The sequence below is a fragment of the Emydura macquarii genome, unplaced genomic scaffold (genome assembly GCF_026122565.2).
Source record: "Emydura macquarii macquarii isolate MOO-44397 ecotype Brisbane River unplaced genomic scaffold, CSIRO-AGI_Emac_v2 contig_1477, whole genome shotgun sequence".
Taxonomy (NCBI): Eukaryota; Metazoa; Chordata; order Testudines; family Chelidae; genus Emydura; species Emydura macquarii.
The window spans coordinates 15,275,565-15,287,720 of NW_027131614.1; the positions used below are offsets into that span (position 1 = coordinate 15,275,565).

At 43.2% G+C, this 12,156-nt stretch overlaps 1 protein-coding gene across 2 annotated transcripts in view; it reads right to left on the reverse strand.

The window, feature by feature from the left end:
- Positions 1-1,163, reverse strand: part of YTHDF3 (YTH N6-methyladenosine RNA binding protein F3) — a 38,212-nt gene extending 37,049 nt beyond the window's left edge. For both annotated transcript variants that reach the window (XM_067553693.1, XM_067553692.1), the window contains exon 1: positions 789-1,163. In XM_067553693.1, coding sequence (XP_067409794.1) covers positions 789-812 — 24 coding nt within the window. In that variant the 5' untranslated portion in view covers positions 813-1,163. The remainder of the gene's footprint in view (positions 1-788) is intronic.
- Between the last annotated feature and the right edge of the window lie 10,993 nt (positions 1,164-12,156).

A 12,156-nucleotide genomic window follows, 5' to 3' on the forward strand; every position in this document is an offset into this window, starting at 1 on the left:
GAGGAGGCTGCAGGAGCAAAACATTTTGGAGAGTAGCAGAGGCCCAAGAGGGAGGCAAAGGCAGAGGGGACAGGGGACAAGAGATAAGGAGGCAACAGAGGTGCAGAGAAAGGGACAGCTGAGGCCCAGAGCAGGGTAATGTGGGGGAGACAAACCCAGGGAAGGGGATGTTTGGAGGAAAAGGAGGAAGCAGCAGAGAGCTGTGAGGAAGAGAAGTCAGAGGCCCAGAGAGAAAAAAAAGGAGTTAAGGACAGGAGAAGGGGGAGGAGGCAGCATCAGAGATCCGAAGAGAATTTGGAGTGTACGGGGGAAAGAGAAGGCTGCAGAGACCCAAAGTGTGATGACAGAAAAGGGAGAAGCAGAGACCCAGAACCGGAGAGAAGGGGACGTGGGCCCAGAAAGAGAGGGATCTTTATCCTTCTCAAGGGAGTCAGCGGTCCAGAGGGGCGGGATGAAGGAAGGCGCGTAGACAGAGGACGGATCAAAGGAAGAGATGTTGGGGAGCGGAAGGCAGAGGCCCCGGGGTGGGGGAGGGAAGCTGGCGCGGCTCAGATGCTGCTATAAATAGGGGGCTGCGGCTGCCTGGATCCTCTCCGCAGGAGAAGGGGGAGGGGTGGAGGAGCCCACGACCGATGCTAAGCGCAGCCCGCAAGCGGGATGAGAGGCCCGGGAAGCCGCGCCGGCCGCCCGGGGGAAAGGGAGCGAGAGCCCAGCCAGATTCCGACCCTTCCAGCGGGGCGCCTCCTCTTCCCGCCCCGCGCCCGGGCCCGCCCCGCGGCGGCCCGTACCTGGTCGACGCTGGTGGCTGACATTCTTCACGGGGAGCCGCGATCCCCTCGCTCCGCCTGGGCCTCGAGTGACTCCCGCACGCACGGACCGCGCCGCTCTCGCCGCCGCCGCCGCCGCCGCCGCCTGATTGTCGCCGCCGCCCGGGCTCGCCGCTGATCGGGTTCCCTGCTGGAAGGAGCCGGCCGGCCGGACGCAGCGCCGCTTCCCCCCCCCTGCTCTGGGACTGGGCTCCGCTTCCCCACAATGGCGGACAGGCTCCGGCTCCCACTTCCGCTCCCGCCCTGAGTGACCTTCCGCTTCGCCGACGTCGCCACTGACCTTCCCCTTCCTCTCTCCGCCTCCATGTCATGTGAGGGCGGAAACGGTCCCGCGCACGCGCGCACCAGACCAGGGCCTCGAAAGGGAGGGGAAAAATGTGCCGAGTGCGCGTGCGCACGCTAGGCGCCGGCTCCTCGGCTCTCGGGGATGCGCATGCGCATGCGCATGAGAAAGAAGGCTGGTGGCGAGTCCAGAGAACGCTCCAGTAGGGAGCTGGAGGTGTCTCAATTTCCTCCAGGGCGCATGCTCGTAGAGAGCTTTAACGACCGCTTCCACGAGCCCACATGCTGCGCGCATGCGCATCTGAGAAACTTCTCATCTCTGGCTGGGCCAGCTGGTTCCTGTCACTACTGGGGCAGCCAGCCAGCTGCACGTGGTGCCAGGCGCACTGTTGGGGTAGGGGGCGTTTTATAGCTGCTGAGGCTGTTTGTTACAGATATAACTTTCTGTATTCCCAGTGCAGCGCTAAAGGCTCCCACAGAGGAAATGGAAGAGATGAAGGAGACAGCTTATTAAAACTTGCTGAACCTGCCATTGTGTTTGTATACAAATACATGCCCAGTGGATCAGGGGTATGTGTGCCTGTGCCGCATTAACTACCTGAGTCCTCCCCTTGTGTGTCCACATAAATAATGTTAATGCAAGCCTTCTGTTCATAGATAGAGGTGTGCCCCAATATAATCGTGTGTAACCCCAGTGAGCAAATTTGCATCCTGGTGATTGTGTGTGCAGTACCTGTGTTGCAGTCATGGATCCCAGTAATGTGTGTGTGTGTAATTCCATGTAACTACATAGGTCCCTCTTTCTGTGCACCTCACTAATCCTACATGCACTCCTTCTGTACCTGGGTAATTCTGTGTGAACTCGCTTTGTGCATGTGGCTATGACTGTAATTGTGTGTTCAGTACCCATAGGTATGCACCCAGGTAAATCATAGCAAACCCTATGTGCGCTTGCACAATCACCCAAGTGATGTATAGAAACCCCATGTGCTTGCATTGTGCATGCAGTTTCTATGTGCATTCATATATTGCTTCTGCAATTTAGATCCAAAGTTTTGAAAATAGGAGCCTCGTTATGCGTTTGGCTAGTAGCAGGTTTGCATACTCACCTTTATAGTGTGGCCCACAGGCAGTCATTTAATTGACTATTGAGCTATGTGGTGTTGTAGCTGTGTTGGTCCCAGGATATTAGAGAGCTAAAGCTGGTGAGGTAATATCTTCATTGTTATGTTTGGATACTGGCACTAAGAGAGAAATCAGCAGACAGGGATATGTAAACACACACAGACTGGGTTTATTCTACTCTAAGACCAGAGGGAACTGGCTGAGCTATCCCATAATAGTCTAGCTCTGTTAGCTATGGCAAGCTAGGCAGGACACAAAATACACAACATATTCCTCCCCCTTTAATGAAAAAGCCCATTTAACAGAACAATAACTAAACCAAGGGAATGAAAGTAGACTGCTTCATTTCCCGACTAAACCCCAGGGATTATTCTGCCCCGTAAACATGGGTTTGCCCTAGCTAAAGATTCAACCATTGAGGAGGCCTTCTCTCTCTAGAAGCATTACAGCGGATTTCTGGTGGTTTTGCACTGGAAGGTGTTATTGGTGCGGGTCTAAAAATGGGCTTAGAACTCAGCTCGAACAGGTGAGGGTGCTGTATCTGCTGCAGAGGTGGATGGAGGAGGAGAGTCAGGAACAGATGACTCTTAACTCGAGGGTGACTCTTGACTCAAGGCTATCTCATCTGAGATCGGGCAATTCAACTGGAGAAGTGTCCTTGGGACTTATGTGACCTGGCACAACTGATCTATATATCGCCGCCAGGTGAGATCATTTGCAGTCTGGAAACTTGTCCTGTCTGGGCGATGACTGTAGCAAGCACCCATTTAGCTCCAGAAGCATAGTTTCGAGCTAGAACAAGCTGTCCAGGACTATTTGCTCCATGTGCACATCTGATGACCTGGTTGTGCTATTGACGTTGCACAACTTGTCATGCTTTGGAGGGTTTCAGCAGATCAAATCAAGTGCGCAGCTGTTGTCCCATCATCAGAAAGGCCAGAGACACTTTGGTCATAGCATAAGGTGTGTTTCTGTAGGATAGTAAGATCCTACCCACATGCTTTTGAATGGACGAATGTCCCCTTGCAGATTTTAAAGCTTGTTTCGTTGTCTGCACAAACTTTTCTGCTAATTCATTGGTGGATGGAAGATACGGTGCTGAAGTGATGTGATGTCTCCCATTTACTTTCATAAAATTTCCAAACTCCTGAGAGACGAACTGCGGTCTGTTGTTGCTCACAAGTTGTTCTGGCAGAACGGAATGACTAAAGATTTCATGCAGTCTCTGTATAGTACTTTCAGCAGTAGTGGCATTACAGAAACTTCTGGCCATTTAGAGTGGACATCGACAACAACCAGGAACATGCTTCCTTCAAATGGGCCAGCAAAATCAACATGAATACACTGCCACGGATTTTCAGGCAAGTCCCATAGGTGTAGGGACGCCAACTGAGGTGTGTTCCTCACACTGATATGAAGTACAAGCTCTTGCCTTCTTTTCAATGGCACTATCCAGGCCAGGCCACAAAAAGTAGCTTTGTGCAATTTCTTTCATGCGCACTATTCCACAGTGACCTGAATGTAGCTGTTTTAACATCTGCAATCTCAGTAGTGGTGGAATAATGACGTGCATCGCCCACAACAAACAACCAGAATGGATTGATAGTTCCATCCTCCTGGACATGTAGGGACAAAGGTCAGATGAGATCTGAGAGTCCCGTAGAGATGTTCCATGCATCACTAGGTCCATAACTTGGGACAGTACTGGGTCAACTAGAGTAGCCTTCTTTACTTGGGTAGCAATGATGGGTATGTTCTCTACCTGTTCAAAGTAGAAGATTTCTTTCTGGCCAATATCTTGATGTTTAACTGGTAAAGTCAGTCATGAGAGATCATCTGCATTGCAGTGCAAAGTGGATCTCCGATATTTGATCTCATATGTGTGTATGGAAAGCAACAAAGCCCACCATTGCATACGACTAGCAGCCAATGGTGGAATACCTGTACCTGATCCAAAAATTGATGTTAGAGGTTGATGGTCGGTGTGAAATGTGAACTTCCGTCCAAACAGGTACTGGTGAAATTTCCAAATTCCAAAAACGATTCCCAGTGCTTCACATTTGATTTGGGCATAGTTAGTTTGGGCAATGGGTCTCCTCTCCAGAAGGCATAATGTGTGACACAACCGCTCCCACACCATAAGTAGAGGCATCGCATGCCAACTGTAGAGGTAAGGATGGGTCAAAATGTGTCAGAACCTCTGAATTTAGCAATGTGCATTTAGCCTTGTTAAATGCAACATCACAGGCTTCAGTCCACTTCCAGACCTTGTTTTGGCAGAGGAGTTCATGTAGTGGTTTTAGTAGTGTTGCTAACTGTGGAATACATTTTCCATAATAGTTCAATAGCCCTATAAAAGAGCGAAGTTGGCTCATTTTTTTAGGAGGTGGAGCTTCCACAATAGCCTTGACTTTTGCAGGAGCTTTAAAAAGGCCTGTAGCATCAATGACATGTCCCAAATATTCAAGAGAGGGCTGGAAGAATTCACATTTGTCTTTGCGGACTCATAGGCCGTACTCTTCCAGTCTTTGCAGGACAGCATCCAAGTTCTTAAGGTAATCCTCCTCATTTTTGCCAGTAACCAGGATATCATCACGATAGCACTGGACTCCTGGCAAGCCACTCAAGATTTCATCCATAGCCCTCTGGAACAAAACTGGAGCAGACGTTATTCTGAAGGGCAAGGGACAGTATCTGTACAGCCCTTTATGCGTCATGATCGTCAACAGCTCTTGGGACTTCTCATCGACATGCATCTCTAAATACGCCTGATGCAGATCAATCTTGCTGAACTTTTGTCCACCAGCCAAGCCAGCAAAGAGGTCATCGATGTGGGGAAGAGGGTATTGCTCTGCACACAACATCCAGTTAACAGTAACCTTAAAATCCCCACAAATCTGAATGGAGCCACCTTTCTTCAATACTGGAATGATTAGTGTTGCCCATTGGCTGTGGGTAACTGGTACTAGGACTCCATTCTTGACTAGGTGCTCCAGGTCCGCTTCAGCTTTTGGCCTGATGGCATATAGCACAGTCCTGGCTTTCAGACATTTTGGTTGGCCGTCAGGTTTAATGTTCAATTTCACAGTGATTCCTTTCATATTTCCCAGGTTCTCTTCAAAAACAGCAGCATGTTTCTTTAATACAGCTGCCAGACCTGTTTCTCCCTTAGCCATCATGTGCACTTCTGCCCAGTTCAGGTGGATCTTCTTAAGCCATGACCTTCCAATTAAGGCAGGGTAATTCCACCACAAACATTGACAATCGAGCAGTCTATCCATTGAGCTCCACTTTAACATCAGTAGTACCCAACATAGGTAAAGTTTCTCCAGTGTACGTCTTCGGAACAGTTTTTGTCGGTTTAAACGGAAGATGCTCTAGCGTCTCCTTATCCACAGTGTCTGAGGACAGAGAAACTGCTGCTCCTGTGTCCAGTTCCTTGTGTACAAGTTTACCTTCCAACAGCGGGGTTACCCAGTATTCATGTGAGCCAACTGCCATGAACAAGATGTGGAGTGGCACTTCTTCTTCTGACTAGGTGTCGCTTTGATCATCCTGAGCCTGCTCTACCGTGTGTAGATTTTTCTTTTTGGCCCACCAGACAGCAGGCTTTTTTTCCTCTTGCTTGCCTGTTCTGTTTGACTCTTCTTTCTTATGTCTGCAGGCATGCTGACTGTGTCTCTTTTTGCCAAAATGTTGACACACTAGGTCTTTACACCAGCATTCCAATGCATAGTGACCAGGCTTTCCACAGCAGCAATATTCCTGGCTCCACATTGTGTTGTTGATAGGTTCTTGTGACACATTATGCACTCTGGTCGATGCACTTAGTTGTTGTGCTAGCTTTGCTGCCAGTTCCATGGAAACTGCAATTTCAATGGCCTTCTGCAAGGTGAGCTTGGCTTCTGTCAATTGGCGCTTCTGTATTGCTTCACAGCACAGACCACACACTAACCTATCATGCAGGGTGTCATTTAACACATCATTAAATTCACAGTGCTCAGCAAGCTTCTTAAGAGCTGCTACAAATAGGCAATTGTTTCACCTTCTTGATTCCTTTTGTGGAACCTAAATCTCTCTGCAATTACCAGTGGTTTGGGGGAAAAAATGTGCCTCCAGGATTTTCACAATGTCACTGTAAGATTTTGTACCTGGCTTATCAGGTTTCACTGAGCTGCGCAGCAAACTAAATGTTTTTGCTCCCACAACACTTAAGAAAGTTGCCACCTTCTTATCATCTGCAATTCCATTTGCAACAACAAAAACCTCAAAACGCTCAGTATATGAGCTCCATTGCTCCACAGTTTTATCAAAATGTCCCAGGGGCCCAGTGAGTGTAGCCACTGCTGCCTTTTTTTCCTCTTCCTTTTCTTTTATTCATGTGTGTTGGGGATCGTTCACACACAATTACTAGTAATTTCCTTTCACTATCACTGCTTCCTTCCTCCCCCTTCCCAATCTGTCTGCTTTAGTTTCGGTTTCTGCCATGAGCAGGAACAGCACAGCCACCCAGAACAGTAAAAGGTTTTCCTTATATTTTACTTTTGCTTTTTCACTGGTGGCAGTACCAGCACAGGTCCGTCATCCTCCTTGCCACTTTGTTATGTTTGGATACTTGGAAATTACTTGAACTCAGAGAGAAACCAGCAAATAGGAACACAGGGGGACGTAAACACACACATACTGGGTTTATTATCCTACTCTAAGACCAGACAGAACTGGCTGAGCTATCCATAATAGTCTAGCTGTTAGCTACGGCAAGCTAGGAAGGATACAAAATACACAACATTCCCCACTTCAGAAGTTGGTCCAATAAAAGCTATTACCTCACCTATCTTGGCTCTCTAATTAAGGTACATGACTTGAAGAAACGTCAGGTTCTAACCACAATGCATCCATCTGGATCAAAGTACCCTTTTTGGCTAATCTTGCCAACTCTTGTGATTTGTTCATGAGAATTGCAATATTTGGAGTTTTTTCTTAAAGCCCCAGCTCCTGGAATCATGTTATTACATGAAAATGTCAACTTTTATTTAAAAAAAATCGTTAGCCCTCATGGTTGTGGACGAAGGCTTGAAAACGAGGAAACTAAAGTCTCAAGAACCAGATGGCAATCAGAGAATGCCACATTCACTATGTTTTAAGATTTCATTATTTTAAGACAATTTAATGATTATGGGGGCCTGACTGATCATTTTTCAATATTTGTGATTTCAAATGGAGCACTGCATTTTTTAAATTATGGTCTCTGTCTTCTTGGTGGTACCTGTTCAATACAATGCAGCAGTAGTAGGATAAGAGAAAATAGTAAGAGACTTAGATTTTTTTTTTAATTTACAAAGATTAATTTGGCTCCTGTGAGACTAACCATGTGCCGAAAGCTGTAATATTTTGGTGGGTTGAAGGCAGTTCTGGGAAAGGACTCTGCACGCCTCCTTATCTATATCACTAAGAATGTGGTAGAGTGAAAATTATCCTTTAAAAGAATGCAGGTTCAGCAGGATTCCAATCTGTTCTGCAAGCCTCACAGATTCTTAGGCTCAAATGAACCTTTTTTGATGGGGATATTATAAGACACTGAGGAGTCACCAGAATGCTCTGTGGCAATTAGTCTGTAATATAATAGGTCAAGTTGGAGCATTTAGTAGCTCTAGAGATTTTTGCGGATATGTATGGTTTGTTCTTCAAAGTGCATTAGGCCTGTGTGTAAACTCATTTGTTTTACCCCGTTATAATTGTTACATCAAGAAAATTAATTTACACGTGGTGTGAACCATTATATTTTGATTCCACCATGTACCAGTATTATGCTGTGGAGCATAAGATTTGACTTTGTCCATAACATACACACTCAGTACAAATGTAGTCTTTGGGAATCCACTGACTAGACTAGTAGAAAGCTAAGGAAAGTTCTCTTTATTTAGTCAAGAAAACACTAAGTAGTTATCAGTCTTTCCTTTGGCCTCCAGGATTTTTCTGATCACTGCTGTCAGTGCCAATTTAATGGCTGATTTAACTTAGAGTAAAAAGGTGTCTAAATTAGCCTCAAGAAACATTTTTCCCTTCAGTGCTAGTAGACAAAAACTGCAGGAGAAAAAATATGTACTGTGTTTTAAAAATTAGAAAAATATTAAGTGTTTTACCTGATTTGAAAATGGCTGTGTTTTAGAACATAGATAGTAGGTTCTCCGAGAACATAGGGTGACCAGATGTCCCAATTTTATAGGGACAATCCCGCTATTCAGAGCTTTTTCTTATATAGGCACTTATTTCCCCCCCATCCCAGTCCCAATTTTTCACACTTGGTCTCTGGTCACCCTACATGGTGATGAGTGAGGTATAAATGTTTAGATCAATAGATTCTTTCTCAGTTGGTCAAAGTTGAAATATGCATGCCAAAGAGTATATTGACTATACATGGACATTAAAATTTTATATCAGTGCACTACAGAATCAAGGGAAAGAATATGCTCAGAAGTGAGGTATTCTTTTTGGTACATTTCTTAGGAATGAGGACATCTAGTCCTGTGACTGTGAGAGTTCATAGAAAAAGACTGTATACAAGGAATGAAAGGATCAGGATTTTTTTAAAAATGCAACTGTATGTTATAAAGAAATGGTTATGATTAGTGGAAAATGAATTAAATATATATAATAGATTTATCATAGTATAGAGCTAAATAGATAAGCTAAGTTAAATTAGTGGTTGGATTTATAAAAATAATTAAGAATTTAGAGATATTTGTAATTGTTTGTTATTTTAAATGAGTTAATAGATTCATAGTTGCAGATTTTAAAGCCAGAAGAAACCATTATGATTATCTTCTCTGACTCCCTGCATAATACAGACCAGAAAACATCACGTGGTAATTTCTGCATCAAGTCCAGTTCCCTTGACCTATCTTTTTTTAGTGTAGGTTCTGGTGCAGCTTACTTACTTTTTATTTATTTTTGAATAAGTTATATTTGAACTGCAACTGATGAGTCAGCATCTCTTCACTGAGATTATTTTCATCATTTGGCATTTACTGTACATATTGAAGTGACATTTCTGTATTTTTTTGTAGTCAGATGATGATCTGAATATCAAAGCTGCAGAATTTCCTAATTCTCTAAAGACCAAAGTGACTTAAGTATGTATTGACTTAAATATATTGGTGAAAATTATCAAGGCTACAGACAAATCTCAGTATTCTGTACAGAAGATACAACACCTGTATTGCACAGGAATAAAAAAATCCTGTAATAAAATCACACTTTCCTACCTTTAGAAATCCCTCTTCCCAAAGCTATTATATGTACACATACAGTAAACAAGCATTACTGTCAGTAGCCATATGTTTTTAGATACTTTTAAAAATGTCTTTAATACTTTAATAAAAGCTATAAATGGACTAAATACAAGGGAGGAAACAGTACTTCTCAAGTACACAAACCAGAGTATTTATTAAGGGGATAACATATAATATTCTATAAACAACTGAGTTAAATTACATAAAAAATACGCTGAAGAGTATCCTCAGGTTTTAGATTTTTGCCATGCTACATTTGGGCTTTATTTAGTAACTGGGATATCATCTTGCATTCCTATGTTTCTTCCCTCAGTAATCTTAGAAAAAGCAAATAGAAGCCTTTAACACCTTAAACAAGATAGGAAAATAATAAAGTCAGTGAAATAGGTCATATTTAATAATGTGCTACATTATTCCATGGGTTTAGCCTTAATGGTGCAGTGCTAAATTACAACCTCTAAATCCTTGAATAGAGGTGAAACTATGCATAGAAGGAGCGATCCGATTCCCCTGCAAAAGGTCATCAGGTGGGATGGAAGGGGGCATGGTCAAGGAGTTGTCCAGGGGTTCCTCTGTTGTTAAGTGAAGGGGTGCATTGTTAAGCTTCTAGTAACTTTTCTCCCAAATCTTTTAGTTAAATAGGTGTTAACAAAAAGAAAGGGCATGATTTTAAAAACGGAATGTCTAAATTTAGGCTTCTAAATAAGTGCCCTGATTTTCAAAAGTACTGATTATCCAGCAATACATAATGGGTTTAGGAGCCTAACTCTAGGCACTTCTTCAAATCTTGGCCCCAGAGTTTAATTCCCCTCTTAATTACTGAGGTTTTACATCCTTGGTAGTTCTGATGCCACAATCCTACCTGTTCCTCAGCCAGCCACTCAGTATTCCAGAAGTACTGATTTATTTTATTTTTTGCAAAAAGGCAGATTTTTTTTTTTAAAGCACCCACAATTTTCTGGCTCTCTTTATAAAGAAACAAAAGAAGGCAAAAGAGCCCTTTTCCGCCCATACTTTGTGCGGCAGGTCACCTTGAAAACTAGATTGGAGAAAGCAGTGCAGAATTTAATGCAGATACTTTATTTTAGGCAAGTAATGTACTACATTATTTGCCTACATATTGTACCTTTTAGTAGCAAAAGCTTCTTTAGTACTGTTTGGTCTGTGACATTTGGCATTCCTGCACAGCAGCTAAGGGTTTCAATTCCTGTTTCAGTAACATTTTGTTTGAGGAATTATGGGTAACCATGGGTAGGTCTGGTCCCATTTGGGCAGCTAGTTCTTTAGGTTACTTTGAAAATCTCAGCCTTAGGTGGTAATGTATTTTCTTGAGGAAAAAGGTTAGAGATGACAGTCCCAGCACACAGAGAAGCATGACCTGAATTTTTTATTTCCTTTGTTACTCATGAAAAATGTCAGATGTCAAATTTCATGATAAGCTCAAAGAAGAGCTGTCTGAACTCTCCCCCTGACCTCTGAATCAAGGATAATCTCATAGTTATACTCCTATTTGCTACATAAAACTAGACAACAGTGTCACTTAACCACCTAATCCATAAATTTACTGTGGTGATTATTATAGAAAGAGGGCTCAAAAATTAGTGAACAGACAAAAGTTTCTACCCTTAATAGAAGAGGAGTTCCTCATTGTGCACGATCAGGCAGGCTAACAATAGCCAAAAAACAGTTCCTAGGTGATGCTTTAAATGTAATGGCTTCTCTCTTTCTGCATTCTTTTGGTTCATGTTCACATCTGGACAAAAAAATACTCTTATTTTGTGGCAGTTGCCATGTCATAGAATCATAGAAGATTAGGGTTGGAAGGGACCTCAGGAGGTCATCTAGTCCAACCCCCTGCTCAAAGCAGGACCAACCCCAATTAAATCGTCCCAGCATCAGTGTCCCAGTACTGACTTGTGGGACATTTTTTCAAAAATAATTACTGATTATTTTCACTGTGCAACAGGCTACCATTCTTTTCCATTTATGCCTCCTTTGTCCATTCTTGCCCTTGAGTCCTAGAAGACAGTCATTGGTGGAATAATGTTTTTGGCTCAGTTCCCAGCATCTATTCCACCTGCTTATTACATTAAGCTGATTTCTAAACTTGGAAAAGTTCTCAGTTTTTTAACCTTTTTAAACTTGGAAAAAGGTGCTGCCCCGATGCTTCTCTTTTTCTTATGGCTTTCTTTGCTAGGTACTTTAGTTTGTTAGTGGTCAGATTCAGAGGTCATATATTGTACTAGATGTGCTATATAAAATAACCTATCAGGTAACTGGAAAGACACCAGTTCTAACGCAAGCTCTGAATTACCTTGCTGTGACTAATACTTGAAAAGTAAAAATAATTTCTCATTCCACCCTTTCTCCCTATTTATAGACACTTATCTGTGCTGGCACTCTGACTTTAAATGGGTGTTCTATTAAAGTTCTGAATAAGTCAAACCTTTTTTGTAATTATAGGGCTAGTGTTTAGAACCTTGTTGTTAAGGCTACGTCAGGATTACCTCATAATTCCTTTTAGAGGTTTATAATACCTTATTTATAGAAGTATATAATATCTTAAGACCTCCATAAAAATTCATTCCAACCTAAAAATCAGATAAATCCCAGCCCAGAAGCAATTTTTT